The sequence below is a fragment of the Eleutherodactylus coqui genome, chromosome 3 (genome assembly GCF_035609145.1).
Source record: "Eleutherodactylus coqui strain aEleCoq1 chromosome 3, aEleCoq1.hap1, whole genome shotgun sequence".
NCBI classification, from domain to species: domain Eukaryota; kingdom Metazoa; phylum Chordata; class Amphibia; order Anura; family Eleutherodactylidae; genus Eleutherodactylus; species Eleutherodactylus coqui.
Window position 1 is genome coordinate 265,749,700 of NC_089839.1, and position 21,997 is coordinate 265,771,696.

Here is a 21,997-nt window from a genome sequence, read left to right on the forward strand (position 1 = left end):
GCTCAGTGCAGGATCACTAACTCATCCCAGACAGATGTCTGTCCAGTCTCTGTTTGAACACTTCCATTGAAGGAGAACTCACCACCTCCCCTGGTAACCTGTTCCACTCATTGATCACCCTCACTGTCAGAATGTTTTTTCTAATATCTAATTTGTGTCTTCTCCCTTTCAGTTTCATGCCATTACTTCTAGTCTTTCCTTGTGCAAATGAGAACAGGGCTGATACCTATTTAATGGCTAACAAAAATACATGATGTTATAGCAAGCTTTCGGACCTCTCAGGATCCTTCCTCGGGCATAATGGATTAGAATCTGCATACTACACAATTCATCATACAAAAAGAAAATGATGAAAGTGAAAACTAATGGTATCATTGTAACTATAGTACCTACCATACTACCTTATGCCATCACTAGCAATGAGGAAGCCTGTGAAAATGCTCTTCACCAACAGACGACTTGCTGATTGCACAGCTAAGGTTTTATCATATACGACACAGGAGGCTAAAATAAGGCTCTGTATCCTATTATTTTAGTTTATATACATGTTTTATATGCTTGAAATATAGTTTATGCCAAAGAAACTTTTTACCGTTTCGTTCATCTCTGGTTCTCACCATCCAGTGCATCAGACGATATCGGCTATTTATAATCTCCAAGTCTTTATTTTCCCCCAGTACGGTAAATGAGAGCCAAGTACTGTATAATGAAAGAAGATTTCAACTTTGTAACACTTCTTGAAGCATTGTGTAGGATCCAGATGTTCTCAGATGTGTGTACTGTATATAGATCAGCAATTACAAGCACGGATTGAACACTGTACATTAGGCATGAGATAAGGTTACCTGCGAATCTGCAAGGAGTTGGCTTCTGTGATAAAAGCAGGTCAACACTGTGAACTCTCCAGAGAAATGTTTGAATAGAAATCAGAGCGGTTGCTGAGTTGTAGACCTCAGGCATGTTTTAATCATCTTTAACAAGATATTCCCCCTACTGGTTTTTAAGAAACTGTTATTCAGTTTTTGCATTTGTGGTATTTAGTGAATATGATACTTGAACTACTTCCCCTCAAGTAAAAACCAATAAACCAGCCTTCATCACAATGCTTCAGTCACAAAATGGGAAATCAATTAACTTATTTTCAGAGAAAGATCCGTTCTAAATGCCTTTTTAATGACCTCTAATCAGATAGTGCCCATCCTCAATTAGCCAACAGATGCAGATCTTGACATTGAATTGGCGCATTACAGCTTTCTACAAAATGTCTACTACAGTACATGAATATTATATAGAAGATTATCAATTTCAAGGCTATTATGGATGTACAATAGCAGCTGAAATAATAGCCTGTAGTTAATTTTCTAAATTGCTGTATTGTAGGGGTCAGCACTATGTATACTATTAGTATCTCGTAAAGTTTATTATGGTTGATATGGTTGATATGTACATTAGAAAAAGAATCTCAATATTTTTTAACCTAAGCAGAGAAGCTTTCTGGAATCATAGAATAAGAGCATACTCCTAGGAAATCCTTGTAATGCGTGATAGCAGGGGCCTAACTCTAGGGGATGTGGAGGATGCGGTTGCACCTGGGCCCAAGACCCTTAGGGAGCCCATAAGTCCTATCTTCTCCATATAGTCCAAGTGTATATAAAAAAGTTTCTCCACGCTTGAGGATCTGGGGTATATTTAAAAAACAGATCCGATAGTCCGAGGCTATTAAACCTTTTTTATTCAACCTTTTTTATTATTAACAGGCCATCGGGTCTGTTTTTTAAATATACCCCTGGATCCTGAAGCACGGAGATACTTTTTTATGTACACTTGGACTTCTTCAATCAAGCCCCTGGAACCTCAGAAGGAATTGCAAACTCCTGGACGCTTCGCCAGCTAACCCTGGACATTGGATGGGGACAACCAACATTATTACTAGCAAACCTGGACACAAGGTGCAGGTGGCACCCCACTTCACTGTGGGATTTCCCACCTAGCACCAGGTGAGTGTCCACGATTTTTTTTCTCTCATACTTCTGTAATTAATCCTATAACTTCGGAGACTGTAGGCAATATCCTAAATATTGTTATTCTGATCTTCTCCATATAGGGAGCTTAGTAGTATGAATAAAGCATTATAGTTCAGGGGCCCTCTTACAGATTTTGCATTGGGGCCCCGAATCTTCAAGTAACGCCTCTGGGTATGGGTACAGATGGAGGAAACCCAGCTGAACTTTTGCACCCGGGCCCCTGAGCCTTTAGTTATGCCCTTGTATGATAGCATACTCCTAGGAAATCGTTGTAATGCATGATCTGTTGAAGTCTGGCTCCCCAGGATCCACTCTATGTTGGTCCAAAACAATGTGTCCAGATCAGACATAATAGTTATTCAACAGGACAGATATACATACTTTTATTAATTCAGAGACCAAATGACATATAAACAGGGGCGAGCTGGGCCACGGGGAAAGGAGACAGATGTCCCCCAGTCCGAGCACTGAGCGGATTGTTAGGGCCTCTCCACATCCTGAGTTTTGCTGCCACTGATTTTCTCTGAGCAGCACACAGACTTGCACTCAGAGGAAAGAAGAAGCAGGAGAAATCAGAGGAAAGTGGAAGCAGCAGAGTGCAGGACAGCAAGAGACTCTGCGACCAGGAGAGTTTACAAACCACAGATGGGACCTTCAATGTCCAGATGCAAGCGGCTTGACTCAATTGTGCTGCCTGTGCAGGGCCAGAAGAGGACTTTGCTCCCATTATGGGCAGGTAAGTATGCTTTTATTTATTTTTATTGGTGTATGGCACTGTAATACTAATATTAAGGAACATAAAAACTGCTATGGGAGGCAGTTAAGGGCATAATTACTTTTAGGGTGGTACATAAGAGCATTTTACCTTGGAGGGCACAGTTGCTACTAAGAAGGCAGTTGGGACAATTATCAATCAGGGTGGCTACTAAGAGAGTACTGTACTTGGGAGCACTACTATTAAGGGGCACTTAGGGGGTATTATTACTTTGTAAGGAGCAAAACAGAGGACATATTATGTAGGGGCTCAAAAAACTTATCTGTGTATTTATGACATGAGCTTGGTTTGGGAGCTGTATTTAAGTACTTAGCTTGGTGAATATGTTAATTCTGGTGTCATATTTCCATTAAATAGATAAACAAGTAAATATATAGAAACACAGTGGCTGACTGTACACTGCCAAACACACACACACACACCTACAGCAGTTACAGGCCTCACAATTTTGTCAGTAATTTGTGCTGCTAAGGGCCACAGCAGATAAGTATGGTTGGGCCTCATGTGGCCATCCACACCATGTGTTTCCACTTTTAGGATGGACCTTTACTCATGGGCCAGTGCTACGTGCTTTCACTCGAGGCTAAAATTTGCCAGCCAGCATCTGTAGAACTGAAAAGGGGAAAAGGGGAATCTTACCCTTTCACACTACAATGGGATAACCCTGCCTGAAAGTCAGGTGATCGTCTTGATGATGGTGGCCCCATATCTGGGATATTTGGCTTCCTAGACTATCTTTAGATCGTAAAGGGCTTATAAAAGATGTATGTAGCAAAAATAATTGCAGCACTAAGCATGAGATGAACAAAGACCAAATAATAAGAATAAACACCAGGGACTTATCTGAAACAGGGATGGTGCCCAGAGGACATGGAAGAGACCAGAACTCTACCATAAAGGGAATAACCGGTTCATTCTGAAAAGAGGGGCAAGAATATATATATAATACAATGATGGATGATTGGCTGGCTGGGAAAACAATCTTTTGGCCAACCAATCAATCCCCACTCAGACAGGGTAATGTTTACTTATTGGCGCTCAGTGCCAGATGATAGGGCACATGTGCCAACACTGCAGTTACATGGGCTAGACTGACGAGACATAAGTCTGAGCCCACTTCCATTTCACAGACATCACGCCATGACACTATCACGGCTGATATACTACGATGCTCTATCATCAGAATGAAGAGACCCAGCACTTTATGGAGTATAATGGCTACTTCAATGTATATCCACGTTCAGCACACTATTCGTACAGGCAGCTGTGCCTGCTAGTGCAAGTTTGCTACATTCAAGTGGTTGGACACCTACTAATCACACATTGTTGATCTATCCTAAGGATAGATCAATTTATATTCCCAAATTAAGTCATTTAACTATTATAATACATCATGAGTAGAGTTGAGCGAACATACTCTGCCGAGCTTGATGCTCGTTCGAGTATTAGCGTACTCGATGGTGTTTATTACTCAAACGAGCACCAAATTGTGTTCGCCCCCCCCCCCCAGATTTTGGCTCCTCCCCTCTGTGATGTGCCTGTTTTGGCCCCTCCGCGCCACGCCACAGCACGCATCATTGTCTAATTTTTTTGTCTGGAAGGCAGGGGAGAGAAAGAGAGAGTGAGAGAGAGAACAAGAGTGAGAGCACGAACCAAGAAAGAAAAAAAAAGCTCGGGACCTGGCATCCCACATACAAAAATGCTTGAGTCTCCCATTGTAGTCAATGGGGTTCGTTACTCGAGTAGAGCTCTCGAATTTTACGAAAAGCTCGACTAGAATAACGCGGACCCGAGCATTTGAGTGCTCGCTCATCTCTAATCATGACTTTTAAAGCTTTCTGCAGCTAGCATATAAGGACTAGATCTTGGTATCATGTTAAAACCCAGAATCTTAGCTTTTATAGTAGGTGCAATACTTGCAGCACAACACTGGTTTGAAGTCAGAGACAAGCATGAAAAGTTTTACTTCCTGGCTCCATGTGTGTATAAAGCCTGCCACAAGCATGAAATAATGGTCATTCAGAACATCGATGTTGACCATTTTTGGTTATCATCACTCAACAAAATAATTAGGATGATCATTCACAATTGATGATGATGGACTGTAGCCTGCCAAAAACCTCATCTGTCCTGTTGGAAATTTTTAGGCTAACTGCAGCTAAAATTGCCACATTATATTGCAAATTGATTGAATCTGTCCAATTGTGCTTTTTTGTGCAAGCCTGTTAAATAAAGTATTAAGGGTCCCATTGCTCCATTCGATGGTCCGCAGATCGGAGTCACCTCTTGGTGTACTTCCTGACACAGAGCCATCTGACTGCTGCCACCAATCATGTCTCTACTGCAGCAGTCACATGACTCTGTATCAGGACATGCACCTGGAAGTGAAGGCCAGCAAAGGACCAGCCTCCAAGGCAATGGTAGTGGGTCAGGGTGGTATGCTTTCTGACACCAAGGCTGCTTCTGCTTCTGTACTTGCATTTAGACATAACAATTATCATTCAAAAAGGTTTGCAAAATAAATCTGCATGCTTTAATGCATTTGCGGATGCCCATACATCCCTATGAGTGGCTTGATTTTCGTATCATCGGATTCCGCAAATCAAACCCGCCCGTGGATATTGGGCCTTACAGTTAATTAAAACCCCCAAGACCTATTCCATGTCAGTTATACCCAATGGTTTCCCAATAACTGTGTAACATGCTGACATGCATTTCCTCTGCCCACGTGCATTACCGTACATTTATCCCCGTTAAACCTCATTTGCCACTTTTCTGCCCAAACCCCAAGTTTCTGCAGATCCATTTGCAGCCTTGTACTGTCTTCTCTTGTGTTAATTACTTTACATAGTCTGGTGTCTTCTGCAAATATTGATATGTTACTGTGTAATCCTTCTACCAGGTCATGAATAAATATATATTAAAAAAGTAAGTCCCAATACTGCCCCCTGTGGTACCCCACTAGTAACGGTGACCCACTCGGAGTTTGTACCATTAGTAACCACCCATTGTTTTCTATCACTTTTTATCTTTGTTCTTGTTATTACTCTGTGGTGTCCGATTTCTGATTGTTTTGACAATATCTAATGTCTCTCCTGCACTGAATCTCGACGTCTGACTGCTTTGTGACTACAATTTTTTACTGACATCTTGACTGCTGATATTTTTTTTTTCTCGAAGTCCCACATGTCTGTGTTTGGAAAGTTAAAGGGAAATGGGTTTAGGGGGTAATATGCATTTTTAAAAATTTACAATTCAGTTTTTTTTAGTGTTTTGCCAAAAGTAAAGTTATAAAACGGAACTTACCTGAAAAAGGAAAGAAAAAATGCAATGCTTCGGAGAACTATATTCAACTATTTGGAGAACTGCTAAGTTTTCCTTTTTATTTTACTGTAGTTCATTTTTCTGTCCAAACTATAAAAAATTAACTCTTTCAACCCTCCTCACAACAAAGTGCCTGCATGATCTCAAACAGCAATCAATTGTCTATAGCAGCACTCTTGGCTCTCGATGCGACTGAAACGAAGTGCTCTTATAAGTGCCCTTCATACATTAAATAAGCTTTTTCAGTAATGTGAAGTTGGCAAACACTTCTGTTATGGAAGGATAACTTTATGGCATGATGGAGTTGATAGGCCATCCAGATTATATTTTCATCTTGGTAGACTGCTGATAGTCCGCTCTGTTCTAACTTTATTATATTGCTCCCATTAAATCAAGACAGACCAAATAGGCTTCGGATTGGCCCTTGTAAATCTTATTTTTTTTGGCTACTCTAATGTTGATTTCTGGTGTGTTTGGGATCCTGTGGTGAGACCCAATTTAAGCTCACATTAAGCTGTTTGACAGATGGTCTCAATGGTCTTAAAGGGGTTGTCTGAGTACTGGACAACATTTCTGCAATTGCTCCAACTGCCCTAAAATAACAAACAGGGCCATACTTGCCCAGTCTTTGCCACGGGGATCCAGTGATTTTGCCCTGCCATCCTCCAAACCATTCTTATGAAGATAGTGCCAGCAGAAGTCACTTGACCACTGCAGCCAATCAGAGGCACATTGTAAGTTTAGAAGCTGGAACATTGGGGGAAGAAGTGTACATGTTTCAAACTAAATATCTGGCCCTTTGTTGTAGCCTAAATACACCATACATAGAGCTTAAAAACAACACCACATCCTGTTCTACTGGTAGCAATCCGATGAACTAAACAGTTTAACTTTGAATATGCTAAATTGTATACTTGGACCTTTGGAAAGGGACACACATAAGTATAAATACTTCACTATTACTGACAAATGCAGCTTCTATCCTACAAAAATAATGTAACATTACATAATTACACATTGTCACCATCTGAAGAATCGTATGTAGATAAAAAGACATTCAGATTACATAAAACCTGTCACTGCAATTGTACTATAATATAAATCCCCATGGGAGTGCATGTTCTGTGCCACATCAAGAGGTAAGAACAATCGATAAAGCCACATAAGATCAGTGCACCATCTGTGACATGAATGCGTTACTCCAAGCAGTTGCGCTGAGCTGGCAAAAATTCTTTTGATTCTCTTTGATATTGGGACACATTCACTATTGAAAAATTTGACAGTTTTCTGGTGCAAATTGTGCCAAAAAACTGTCTTAGATACTTCGTACTACAATAATGATGCGTTTTAGACATTTTCACTGTAAACTGTCCGCAAGACAAAATAACCCTCCTAAGTAACCTGGCTACATATATTAAAATATAGCTTTTATTTTTACATATTAAAAGAGTTGAGATAAAGAAAATAATTAGAACATGGCAGCAATACTAAATTATAAATACAGAATCCAATGTGGTTGGAGGGTACTAGAAAATTGAAGGGTGCCAGTGTTTGCTGGATAGTTTAAATAGTGAGAGAATTGGTCTATACAGATCACAGCGGTTGTGTTTTTAATAATTTGGTTTATCTCAACTGTTTTAATATGTAAAAAGTAAAAGTTATATTTTAAATACATGTAGCCAGGTTACTTAGGAGGGCTATTTCATCTTATGGACCATTTATAGTGATTGCTTTTTGGCAGTAGGTATCCTAGGAGTTCGTTTTTGCGTTAGACACTTTCCGGCACTTTTGACTTTTTTCAACACATCTGACAGATGGACATGGCTGCATTAAAAGGGGTGTGGTGTCAGTGTGCCAAATTTCGACAAATTGCACCAAAAATTGTACCATAAAGAAAATGGACACCTTAACCACAATACTCAAAATAGCAACACAAGACACCCAGTATGGTGTGGTATCCAACACAGCCAAAAACACCTAATATAAAACCAGCTCTCAAGGTGTCCTAATTATGTGTGCATACTTTAATAAAAATTGAATACATAATAAAAACAAATTAAAAATTAAAACCCATGCTACAAGAATAAACATGTGCAAACCTCTGTAGGGCTCTCGCAGCAGAGATGTGGTGTCTGTATGATATAAACAATGGTGTACATAAATATCAGATGTTTCTCACGCTGGGAGGTAAGCTATATATTTTACTGCATATTGGTTACTGTGGCACCAGTAACTATACTGGCACCAAAACCTGTAACAAAATCAATAAAGATACGCCAGATTTATTATTCAGCAGCGTTGACTGTGGTAAACTTGGCACATTTAAAGACTGTTTAGTCATAATTAGGGCTCAGTCAGACGGGCGTTTTTTCGCGCGATTTGCCCATGCGCATGCGTCCGGCGATTTTATAGAACCAGTGCTTTGCAATGGTATCGGACACATGAGCGCTTTTTATGCGCTCGTCCGATAAATTATAGAACAGAAATCGCAGATCGCACCTATCTGCGATCTGCGATTCCTGTTCTCTTCTCTATATGCACTCAATGGGGCCAGCGGCAGCAGCGCCGACCCCATTGAGAACATATGGAAGACAAATCATTCTTCTCTGCCACAGCTGTTACAGCTGTGGCAGAGAAGAATGATGTTTGCCCATTGAAGTCAATGGAGCCGGCAATACAGCCGGCTCCATTGAAAGCAATGGGCTGCCGGCGATCGCACGATGAATTTTCGGGAAGGGCTTAAAAATATAAGCCCTTCCCGGAAATTCATCTAGAAATGTGTAAAAACAAAAAAATATATATACTCACCTGGTCCTGGCAGACGGAGTTCAGCCGCGGCCGGCCGGCAGTTCTCCTGAACTGCTCTAAATAGTATTCAGCAGCCGGGGATTTAAAATCCCCGCCTGCTGAATGAGCTGCCTCTGATTGGTCACAGCCTCACCAATCAGAGGCAGCTCTCACTTACCCATTCATGAATTCATGAATGGGTGAGTGAGTGCTGCCTCTGATTGGCTCAGCGCAGGGACCAATCAGGGGCAGCTCTCAGCTGTCATTCAGCTGTCATTCAGCTGAGAGCTGCCCCTGATTGGTCCCTGCACTGAGCCAATCAGAGGCAGCACTCACTCACCCATTCATGAATTCATGAATGGGTGTGTGAGTGGAATCTGCCTCTGATTGGTGAGGCTGTGACCAATCAGAGGCAGCTCATTCAGCAGGCGGGGATTTTAAAACCCCGGCTGCTGAATACTACTCAGAGCAGTTCAGGAGAACTGCCGGCCGCCACGGCTGAACTCCGTCTGCCGGGACCAGGTGAGTATATATATATATTTTTTGTTTTTACACATTTCTGGATGAATTTCCAGGAAGGGCTTATATTTTTAAGCCCTTCCCGAAAATTCATCGTGAGATCGCCCGCAGCCCGTTGCTTTCAATGGAGCCGGCTGTATTGCCGGCTCTTTTGAATTCAATGCGCTGGACAGCTCCAGCCCGTTTCTAATGAAACGCGGCTAGTAGCAGTTTTTTCGGGCGATTTTTCCGCCCCGGTCACACGATTCGTCATGCGATTCGCAAATCGCGGGAAAAAACGCCCGTGTGACTAAGGCCTAAGGCTGCATTTACACAGGCAAATGTGATATTGGTCAAAAAAACTCAAACTAATATTGTTCTCTTAAACCTGTGATTTTTTTCCTGTGAGTGTGATGTGTTTTACAAGAAAAATGTACTGAGTGGCATTGCTGCACATGAGATTTTAAAATCGCCTGTTGCTTCGATAGTGAAAATCAAGAAACATATTGCGTTCGCATTCAATGTTTTTACACCCAGCCATAGAAATAAATGGATGATATCACCCAAAGAATTGGACATGCTGCGACTTTTGTATCTTGGGCTTTCAGTCCAAGTGAAAGGCCATTCGTATATAAACATATAGAAAACAGTGGGTCATTTTCTCATATGAGTTACGTCTATACCACAATCAGACAGTATACAATAAGGCCCAATGTCCACCGGTGGATCTGATTTGCGGAATCCATGTGGGTCACCCATTCAGAAGATCCACCAATCAAGCAGCCCGTAGGGAAGCATGGGCGTCCCCACATGAACTAAAGCATGCGGATTTGTTTTGCAGATCATTTGGTCCAGAAAACAAATCGCAGCATGCCAATTTCAGTGCGGGTCCCGCACAAACGGCTTCCATTGAAGTCAATGAAAACTGTCCGATTCGCGGCCCATCTGCAATTGACAGTGCGGACGGGCTGCAGATTCCGCGGGAAAGCAGGAGTTTTAAAAAAAAATCCACTGTGCAAGTGCGCCGGCCGTTGCTTCCGCACACATCCGCAGTGAAGATAATAGAAGACCCAGACAGGAATGCAGTGTTCTCGGCTTCAAGCAGGGGCGGATACCACTTTGGACCCCTGCATGCAGAATCCAATCTGCCCGTGGACATTGAGCCTTATAGTAAATCTGGTGTTTGTTTTTTGCCAAGCATAGCACAGCCTGTGGCTTTCAGGGAATGCATGGTATAACTTAGATCTAATTCCATAAGAAAGCCATGACATATATCAGTTTATTACCTTTTTTTCTTTTTGCCTTTTTACAGAAACTGCCAAGTTTTGGGCCATTTTTAGAGAAACGAAAGAAGATCATTGCTGAGAACAAGATCAAGTTACTCTCAATGAATGCAAATGCTTCTACAAATATAAAGGAACACTTCCTCCCAAAGAGACCCGTACCGACCGTCAAGGTAAAAAATATAGATAGAAGGAAAATTGTGAAGTTAATATAGGACTAAACGCAGTAACGGGGAATGAATGGTGACAATACACTTTGCTTTATACATAGAATTTACATTAGAATATTTTTGCATGTGGAAGTGATTCATCTTTTCTTCCTAATATTTGGGGCTGGCTAATGCTTTGTATCTAATATATACAGTTCCTACATCGTGAGATAGCTCTGACACATTTTAATTAGAATGCTTTATTTGGCCCCCCTGCTATTCCTTTCTGTCTTAAAATGTACATTGCAAATAAGTGAGTGACTGTAGTCAAAATGCGGAGCTGATTTATAAAGAATCACAGATGTTCTGTTAAGGTATAATTAGTTTTGTAATATTCAAGGATGGCTGCACTCTTTGTTCCTTCCTTTTGATTGTTAAATAACATTGTGTTAGTTATATCTCTCACACAGTGCATATGTGCAATGAATTGAAAACTTCTAAAAGTATTACTTTTGATAAAAAGATTAAAGCAACAGTAGCAAGAGCTTGTAATGAACATCCAGGCTGATTTCCCTCTTGTACGGTTGACATGTACTGATACTCTTTATTTAAATATCTAAATACTATTTGTGCGGACTGTTTGATAGTGTCTGTATGTAAATGTGTGTATATTCGTCAAATAATCACAAGATGGACAGAATTCCTACACTGAAATAAAGTTTATTCTAGATTGCAATTTACAAAGGGGTTATTAGCGCTTTGCCTGGTTTCCCCAAATTCAAGGGGTTTTCCAGGGAGAATACTACTGATGACCTAACCTCAGGATAGGTCATCAATAGCTAATCAGCTGGAGTCTGTCGCTCGGGACCCCGACCGATCAGCTGAGCGGGGGCATGCTGGCAGCGACGCAAATACACAGAGGTCGGAGCAGAAGCAGGGGAAGTCTGCGCACCGATCTCTGTGTAGTGGCCGGCGCTTTTACCTGCAGGCACGGCTCGTGTTGATTTCAATGAGAGTCATGCTTGCAGATACAAGCACTGGACACTACATGGAGGTTGGCGCGGACACTTCCCCTGCTTCCTCTCTGACCTGTGTGTATTTGCAGCACTGACAACATGCGCCCACTCAGCTGATTGGTTGGGGTCCAGAGTGACAGACCCCAGCCAATCAACTTTGGATGATCTATCCTGAGGATAGGTCATCAATAGTATTCTCCTTGGAAAACCCCTCTAAGGCCCATTTTCTTTCATGATTATCATGAAAACTGCTTGTTAGAGCAAGTGGTTTGCACAATATCTGTTAGGGCTCAGTCACATGGGCGCCAATCCGCCCGTGTTCCTGCACGATACGACCGCTGCACTGCAGGTGCGGACGACTCTCCGCAGCAGCCAGCAGAAAGAACACATGACCGGCAATAGAGCCGGTCATGCAGAGAGTCGTCCGCACGTGGTGCGGCCGTCTTATCATGCAGGAACACGGGCGGATCAGCGCCCGTGTGACTGAGCCCTAAGGTGTAAACACGTGCAGTGAAAGAACGATGAACGATAAATCGCTGATCAGGTCTTTAATGCAGACCCAAAACTTACTGTGTGTCTGTCACTGCATCAGCCTGTATAAACAGGCAGTTCTTCATCTATGAACTGCCTGTTTACTGTGAATGGAGGTGGGTGGGCGGAATGATCTCCAATGCATTCCACCTTCATTCACTGAGTGATCAGCAATCCTGTTTGAAAGCAAAGGAGTGATCATCGCTGGGATGACTTTCAGGTGCTTTAGAGTCTAACAGTGGTCCTGTGTAAAAGGGCTTTTAGCCATGACAAAGTCTATTAGATATACATGGCATACATAATGTGTTATGAGAGGTGTCAGAAGTAAGCTGTACCAAGAAAGATTATGATTATGGTTATTGAACCATTCCTATCCACCCTAAAGATGTATAATTAAAATACCATGGTACTCTGTTAGCCAGAAAAACCTATGTGATGGGAAATATAAAGAAGCTAAAAGTATTATAGAGGTGATCCTTTTTTTGGCTAACCAGAAAAAGTATATTTGCAAGCTTTCAGAGCCCCAGGCCTTTTCATTAGGCAGAGGACGAATGTAATTAGCCTGAAGAAGGGGTCTGAGTGCTCTGAGAGCTTGAAAATATATTTCCACTTACAAGTGGTGCTTGAAAGTTTGTGAACCATTCAGAATTTTTCATATTTCTGCTTATATTTGACCTGAAACTACATCAGATTTATACGCAAGTCCTAAAAGTAGATTAAGAGAGCCAAATCAAAAAAATATTAGACTTGCTCATTTTTTTTATTAAGGAAAATGATCCAATATCACATGACTGTGAGTGGCAAAAGTATGTGAACCTTTAGAATTGGCAGATAATTTGAAGTCAGATGTTTCAATCAAAGGGATGACAATCAGGTGTGAGTGGGCGACCTGTTTTATTTAAAGAACGGGGATCTATGAAAGTCTGATATTCACAACATGTTTGTGGCAGTGTATCAAGACACGAACATAGGGGATTCCTAAGGACCTCGGATAAAGAGTTGTTGATGTTCATCAAGCTGGAGTAGGTTACAAAAACATCTCTAAAGAGTTTGGACACCACCAATCCACAGGCATAGATTGTATAGAAAGAGAGGAAATTTTAAGACCAGAGTTATCTTTCCTATGAGTAGTCAACTGACAAAAGATCATGGTAAGACCACGCTGCATAATATCCCATGAGTTTACAAAGATACCCAATGTAACTTCTAAGTAACAAAATGCCTTACTCACATTAGCTAATGTTAATGATCATGAGTCCACCATTTGGAGGACACTCAACCACAATGGTGTGCATACCAGGATTTCAAAGAGAAAGCTGCAACTCTCCAAAAGAATATTAATATTCATCTGCAGTTTGCTAAAGACTACCTGGACAAGAGGGAAGGCAACTGATGCAATGTTTGGAGAATTTGCATTATGTTTGGAGAAAAAAACATTGCACTACAGCATAAAACCCTCAAACCATCTGTAAAACACATTGATGGCAGTATTATGGTTTGGCATGTTTTGTAGTATCTGGGCCAGGACTATTTGCTATCACTAATGGAGCAATAAATTCTGAACTATACCAGAAAATTCTAAAGGAAAATGTCAGCATACTAGTCGGTGAGTTGAATATCAGAGAATGTGGGTCATGCTGCAAGACAATGACCCAAAGCACACAAGTTATTCTACAAAAGAATGGTTAAAAACTAATAAAGTTAAGGTTTTGGAATGGCCAAATCAAAGTCCTGACTTTAATTCTTTAGAAATGTTCTGGAAGGACCTGAAGTGAGCAGTTTATGGGAGGAAACCCACCAACATTTGAACAGGGTTAAAGCTATTTTGTAAAGAGGAATGGGCTAAAATTCCTTCAAGATGATGTGCAGGACTAATCAACAATTACCAAATGGGATGAAACTCAAAGGGAGGAGGCACAGATTAGATATTAGAAAAAACTTTTTGACAGTAAGGGTGATCAATGAGTGAAACAGGCTACCACGGGAGGTGGTAAGTTCTCCTTCAATGGAAGTGTTCAAACAGGGACTGGACAGATATCTGTCTGGGATGATTTAGTGAATCCTGCATTGAGCAGGAGGTTGGACCCGATGACCCTGGAGGTCCCTTCCAACTCTACCATTCTATGACTCTACCAGAAACGTTTAGATGCAGTTATTGGTGCACAAGGAGATCACACCAGATACTGAATGCAAAGATTCACATACGTTTACCACTCAGTCGGGCAATATTGGATCATTTCTCCCAATAAATAAATGAGCAAGTCTAATATTTTAGACTCATTTGTTTAATTTGATTCTATTTGCTGTTAGAACCTATGTGAAAATCTGATGTAGTTTTTGGCCAAACCCAAGCAGAAATATGGCATATTCTGAGGGTTTCAAACACCACTGATCTACTGTATCTATAGAAGGCTGTAAAGTATGCCGTACAGTTGCACACTTTGCTAATTGATTTTAATTGTAAAAAAAAGACAAAAACCTAATATGAAGTATTCTATTTTGCAGTAAAACAAAGTGCGCTGACACATACTGGCTTGGTGTAAGGACACCCTGTTTTAGTACATACTGGCTTGGTGTAAGGACACCCTGTTTTAGTACATACTGGCTTGGTGTAAGGACACTCTTTTTTTAGTACATACTGGTTGCATGAGGCTGTATGGATAGGCTCAGCATATGTGCCTGGAGCTTTCCCACTGCATACACTGAACGTATTGAGATAATGAGATGTGACCAGAACCTAAAAGATCAGTATCTCTAGGGGCTGAATAAATTACACTTCTAAGCTTGTTTATGGAATAAAAGGCTTTCTGGCTCAGTTGCTATGTCAGGCAAAAGAGTCATTAGTGTCCACCTTTCACTATGGTTAATTTATTCTGTTACTTGCTTCTCATGTGGCCCTTTTAAGCCAAAGGTCCACATGCCTCTATGGAGTACAAACGTTAAAGTAGACTTGGCAATTGAAATGACAGAGGCCAACAAGCCAATGCTGATCGAAGTGTTTTGTTTGTTAAAGGTGCAATTAAATTGACAAACAATTAGTCCGGTCCTTTGAAATGATGAAAGTCTTGCTTTTTTTTGTTAAAGTCTTTTAATTGTGAGGTAGTTTTATAAGATGATCAAAACTTACATGAATGCAATTTAGTGGGCTAAACCTTTCATCGCCATCTAAAAATAGTGAAGTAAACAAACAACTCCTGATTACTAAAGGCGAGGTACATCATTTATGGGATCATTAGTTAGTAAGATACCACTTGCATTAGAAGCTGACTCTTTTATGGGTGAGCAGTTTTTGTCATTCAGCAGCTGCAATCTTGATCTCAACACAAGTGAGGGGAGCAGGCAAGCCATAACGGCTCTAATCTTAATGACGGTGCCTGATAAACATGACATGGAGAATTATTAATAGCATTTCTTTTAGAAACTCTTACTATGAAATCATGCTGCGGTGAATGATGTTCAGCATGTTCAGGGCTTAGCTGGATTTTTTTTTATTTTTGCTGGGACTGCTCGTTAAACACAATTTGGGATACCAAGTTTAGACAAAAGGCTACCAGACTACCGTTAAAATAAGGTAGATGAATATTATCTTGATGCACATGGAATCATTCCCATAATTGCAGTTGATATACATAGGATTATTTACAAATATGATATATTTATCCTAAATAACCCAAAACGTGTTAGCGATTTTTGCAAGTATTCTAGTTTTAACAATCCCAACTTTTTGATTTGTTGTGCTACTGAAATACATCTTGTTTATAATCTGCCTTCCTTCCTCCATCCCAATTTTAAACATGTTTTCACTCTTTGCATAAACTTCTTTAAACTGTAACTGTGGCATCCGCATGCATTGCAAATGTCTCTATTCTCTGCAGTGCACAAGGCAAAAATGGAAATGACAGATGCAGTTAAACATTTGTCTTCACTTTAAGGTACCCGATGTGCTCCTGCTAGTTTGCAAGCACTTTAGGCCCACTCCTTACATTGAAAATGGTGGGGATCTAAATTTGAAGACCATGCATTCTACATTTTCTGTGTAGATAGTCCTTAAAGGGAATGTGTCATTGGGGAAATAACCTATTATATAAATGAGGTTCTAGCCTTGAATATACATTTAAGAAGGTTTTTATTTTTATTTTTGATGACTCAATCTATATTTTAAAAAGCAATCTAAAATTCTGCAGTTTTTGCCTTGACAACTAAACCAAATAATATGCTCACACTTCCTATTCAGTAGAGAATGCTTTTCAGCAGTTATCACAGGTAGTATTACAATAAGGGCTCGGTCAGATGAGCAGAGATTTGCGCATTTTTACGCACGGAAAAAAATGCAATGTGTGCGCAGGAATAAATCTGCATAACCACGTCCATTGTCACCCATATGTTCTATCATTGGTGGTGTAGATTTTCGCTTGCACAGGTGGTGCGTTTTTTTTTTCCTTGCAGAATAATGCGCAAATATACGCTCATCTGACTGAGCCCCAAAGATGACTCATATATAGATAATGTCCCATTTAGGCCACCTGCAGATGGCCCAGTCAGATCCCACTGCGAGAATTCGACTCACCCACTCCCGGCATCTCCGAAGCTCTGTGATGTGCCGGCTGCCACCCAGCTGGCGCATGCACAAAACCGGCGGCTCTTCACTGACATTCCTGTGTGGGTCTCTGCGAGACCCACAGAGACATAGAACACGCAGCGATTTGTTTTCCACATGTGTTTTCACGCGGACAAATTGTGGCCGTCTGCATAGGATTGCATTTTGTAATGCAATCCTATGCAGGTGGACACGGGTGGAAATTCTGTGGGAAATCCCTCCGCGGAATTTCCACCCATGTGCAGAGGGCCTTACACAGGAGAATTCTCATTCAGAATTGTTGAAATCACGGTGCTCCAGCGGGAATTTGAACGATATTGTTCCGTATAAATTCATGTAGCGACTGAATGACTGAACTTGAGGCGTTTACTCATGTAGTTTCTGTATGCTGTAAACTGAATGATGCACTGTCTGCTTACCATGAATGGGGACGGGTGAGGAGAGAACGCTGCCCGGCCTGCTCCACCTCCATGCCTGCAGTGCTCTGACCAATGCCAGCGATACTCGCTCCTATGTAACAGCACAGTAGCAAGCGTCACTGGAACGAGCTTCCAGGCATCATTTGCCCAACAGCTTGTCCCGTCTAAATGGGGCTTTACACAGGATCCACCATTCACAATAGGTGATAATGGCAGCTCACCTCCTCCTACTCCCTGAGCAATGACCTCTGTACAGGTCAAGAAGCATGCCTAAACAGTCTCAAATAGAAGGAAATAGGTCAGTTCCTATCGATTGTGTGAATAGTCCATGAGTTCTGTAAAGCATCTCTGTAAATGCCGATAACTACAGCTCAGGCCACCTCCATAGTCATGTACAGGCAATGGAATACAAAATATGCACTCAGAAAATCAAAACAGATTGCAGAGAATTGAATATATTTCACTATCTGGTTTTAAGTAGTACAATAGATGATAAAATCCATTTACAAGGTTAGAGTGATGCTCAGATTTAGGAAACATTTTGATTAAAGGGTTGTCCCACTTCTAGCTTCTTTGCTACAGGAAGCAGACAGTTCTGTAGATTTTGTAGTGGCTCGGGTTAGATTTATCCTGCAGTACCAACTGTGAAATATATGAAGCTCTCTGCTTCCTGCAGCAAAAAAGCTAGATATTGAACAACCCCTTGGCCAATTAAATCTATTGAATCCGTTAGAATTAGGAATGATAACTGAAAAGTCCAGTTCAAAAAGGGTTCAGAATGACAATTAGAAGTAGGGAGTGGGGAATACTGAGCATGTACATACAGTACATTAGGAAGGAGGGCTTGTGCATCTACATCATTGCTCAGTAGCTTGTAAATAGTTTTCATATCACTTTATATTTAATCTCAGGTGAACACAACTGGTATATACTTATGTCTGTAGTATTTAGATCTGAAGTAGAACTATGCAGGGATAGCAGTAGTACTCTTCAGTACCAAGGACAGAGCTGTACAGCAATGCAGGCATAGCAGTAGTATACTTCAGTACCAAGGACAGAGCTGTAGATCTATGCATCGAAAGCCATATTACAATTCAGAACCAATAGATAAAATTGCAAAGCTATGCAGGGATAGCAGTAGTACATTTCAGAACCAAGGGATTGGAAGGGTATAGTTGTTCCTTAGGGAGAGCACCTACAAGGTGTGAGGAGGCCATCCATGCTCCTCTGGGAAATATGCAAAAGTGATGATGGAACAATGTCTCTACAGTGCCACTTATTGGAAGGTAGCATTCTTGAACAACAATGTAAGACCTTTGAACAAGCCTTGTAATAGTGTCTTGGAATTATTAGCCCAAACTACAATCTTCTCCAGAAGAAAAAGATAACCATGCATAGACAGACTTTTGAGGTAATTGCCCCCCAACAGTGTGAAATAGGCTTCTTGGCTACTGAGAGGCTAATTCAGAAGCCAACTGCACACTGACAAGTGGCAATCACCCCGAAATAGTCTTTCTGTGAACGGTTATCTTTTTGTTCTGGAGAAGAGTCTGGCTTCGGCTCAAAATTCCCAGCCATAATTACAGGGCTTATTAAAAGGTCTGACATTGTCTTGCAGGAATGCTGCCTACCAATAGGTGGCACTGTAGAGGCATTGTTTTATATTCCCAGAACCAAGGAAAGAGCTGTAGATCGATGTAGGTATAGCGATAATGCACTTCAGGACCAAGGATGGAGCTGCAGCGCTATGCAGGGATATTAGTAGTGCACTTCAGGACCAAGGACAGAGCTGCGGAGCTATCCAGGGATAGCAGTAGTAATCTGCAGGTCGTTGGCTATAGCTGTATCTCATTGCAGGGATTGCAGTAGTGCACTTCAGGATGAAAAACAGGGCTCTGAGGTCTACATTACACCCTCAGTATAGTAGGCTGGCTAAAACTGCAGCATTTGTGGTTTCTTCTTTTTATTTGCAGTCTATATTCATGCAGTTAAAGTTCGGCAGAGATCCTTTAAGTTAACTCACTTAAAATGAACCACACGTGAGCATGTTTCCATTTAATGTGATTTTGTGTGTAGTTTAATTACCCTACTGAAGAAAAACTAAATCAGTTTAATATGCATTCTCTCTTCTTCTCCAGGATGTAATTGGCAGAGCATTGCAGTGTATTGGATCATATGGTGAATTAAACATAAGAGAACAAGTTGTGGCTCTGATTGATGAAGAGATGTGTATTAACTGTGGCAAATGCTACATGACCTGCAATGACTCTGGTTATCAGGTAATGCTGGTGTCCTTCTATATAGAATTGTTAACATGCGATATCTCAGTAGATTTAGGATTTGTAACAGAATTTATCAGCAATGGAATAAACAGTGATTAATGCTTTAGGCCAATCTTACATGGCCAGAAGTAGGACGCATTATGTTAGCATCTGTATTCTGACCATAGCAGCCCTAAGCACCTTCACCACCATTCTATTGAACGAAGCTTAAACATAATAGGGTCCCATGGCAATCAACATTCAGGTCATTATAACTGTAGGGAGCCCGGATGTTATAGTCATAATATACAACCTAAACTATGGCCATATTACAGCCGTGTCATAGTGTCCTTCTGTGTATACTTTTAGTTGTGCCAATTGTAATGTCCTAAAATACTAGTTACTCCAATGTACAGGTGTATCATTCACCACCTTGATTGTTGGTGTGCTATGTTAGTAGGAAAGTACACCATAGAGCCCTAAACAACTTGCCTAGTGTGGTCGCTCTCAATAAAGAGGTTGTCTGGGTGATATCAAAATTTTTAAAAATATATCAAATTCTATTAAAATAAGAAAATCAGGGGGATTTACTTATCTTCATACCCAGTGATCCAGTGCTGTAACCCTGTGATCCTCCTGGTCTTTGTTGTGAAACAGCTACTATCTGACTGCTACGGCCAATCAGAGGTCACAGCAGTCAGGTGCCATTCTCTTGGCATCATGGCTCCCAACATCTGAGTGGGATTGCAGGAATAAAGGCATCTGACTGCTGCAGTCTCTCATTGGCCACAGCGATAAACAAAGACCAAGTGGACCATGTATGGAAATTGGACATGCTAACACATAGTGAAGCAAGCAAGTTTTTTCGTGGATCAGTTTTAGAGTGAATCCACATTAGAATGAAAATATTAGGCAATCTGTGTGAGTCTCCTCACCTTATAGGTGCTCTCCCTAAGGACTGATGATACCCCTCTTGACTCACGTCACAGGCCTCTCCCTAGCAAAGCCAGAATCCTACTGCACACTGATTAGGGACAAACATCCTGAAACAGCTATCCTTGTATGAAATCTGGCATGGTTTTCAATTCCCAATCATTGTTGCATAGACCTGTATAAAGGGTCAGCCATTGATTTGCAGGAATGCTGCCATCCAATAGATGGCGCTGCAGAGGTATATTCCACTTTCCTTATTTGCATAGATTTCCCAGAGGAGCATGACTGGCCTCATAAGTCTCCTCACTCACCTTCTAGGTGCTCTCCCTAAGGAGTGATGATACCCCTTTCAACTCAGATCAGCCTAGTGGAGATAGAACAAGTGGAATCTATGCCATAGCAAATTGTTGCAGTTCTGAGGGCTAAAGGAGGAGGTTCAATGTGCTACTAGATGGGTGTCTCTAATAAAGTGACCATTTAGTGAATATTCATGTATTTCTTATCTTTTTTCTTATCTATTACATAAAACCCTCGCTATTGTTATCCGACTCCTTCATGTTATTATTTTTACTTATATAGCTTAGATATTTACGTCTCCATTGAATACACTTTATCAGGATTCTTTTTATTCCTGCAGCTAAATTGTTTCCATGACTACGGCGTAAGCTTTTACATAAGTCTCAAACAAGCTTTTTAATGAAAATGTGGACAAAAATTGGGACACTGTTGACCTTTGTCACATTGACATTGAAACCATTTATTTCTTCTCGCAGGCTATCGAGTTTGATCCCAAGACCCACTTGCCTACTGTCACTGATGGCTGTACCGGCTGCACTCTGTGCCTCAGCGTCTGCCCTATCATTGACTGCATCAAAATGATTACTAGGACAACACCTTATGTACCAAAAAGAGGCCTTCCGCTAACTGTGAATCCAGTGCGTTAAGGTCGTTAGTTCAGCAAATGATGCGATGAACTTCACTTCTACCACGGCTGGATTAGTGCTTCATTATCATACATCATATGAAAACCAATCATCAGATGAAAATAATAAAACAGAGATAGCCACTTTTAATTACAGTCCTGGGAAATAATCCATTGAATGATTCCGAGGCTCTTTTGAAATTTCCGTACCTATATCCTATGCATGTGTATTGGTGTTTGTAGTTATAGACACAAAATGGTTAATTTGCAGCGAATGCTAAATAAATGCATGGTATAACGCAGTACGAGTGCCTCCTTCTCTTCATATTTCCTTTGTAGCTGAAAATTGTCAGACATAATTAGTAATTTGTAAAATGAAAAACAAAAAAAAAATTAAGGGAAGAATTACCGTTTGTATACAGACAGTAGATTTACAATGAGGATTTAACACTGGATTAAGTACTTTGTGCGGTGCGTC

The 21,997-nt window shown here is 40.9% G+C and overlaps 1 protein-coding gene across 1 annotated transcript in view; it reads left to right on the forward strand.

Annotated features, from left to right (window-relative positions):
* The window catches only part of DPYD (dihydropyrimidine dehydrogenase), a 1,260,313-nt gene extending 1,238,522 nt beyond the window's left edge, over positions 1 to 21,791 (forward strand). The window contains exons 21-23 of the mRNA XM_066597377.1: positions 10,721 to 10,864; positions 19,542 to 19,682; positions 21,371 to 21,791. Coding sequence (XP_066453474.1) covers positions 10,721 to 10,864; positions 19,542 to 19,682; positions 21,371 to 21,541 — 456 coding nt within the window. The 3' untranslated portion in view covers positions 21,542 to 21,791. The remainder of the gene's footprint in view (positions 1 to 10,720; positions 10,865 to 19,541; positions 19,683 to 21,370) is intronic.
* The last annotated feature ends 206 nt before the right edge of the window (positions 21,792 to 21,997 follow it).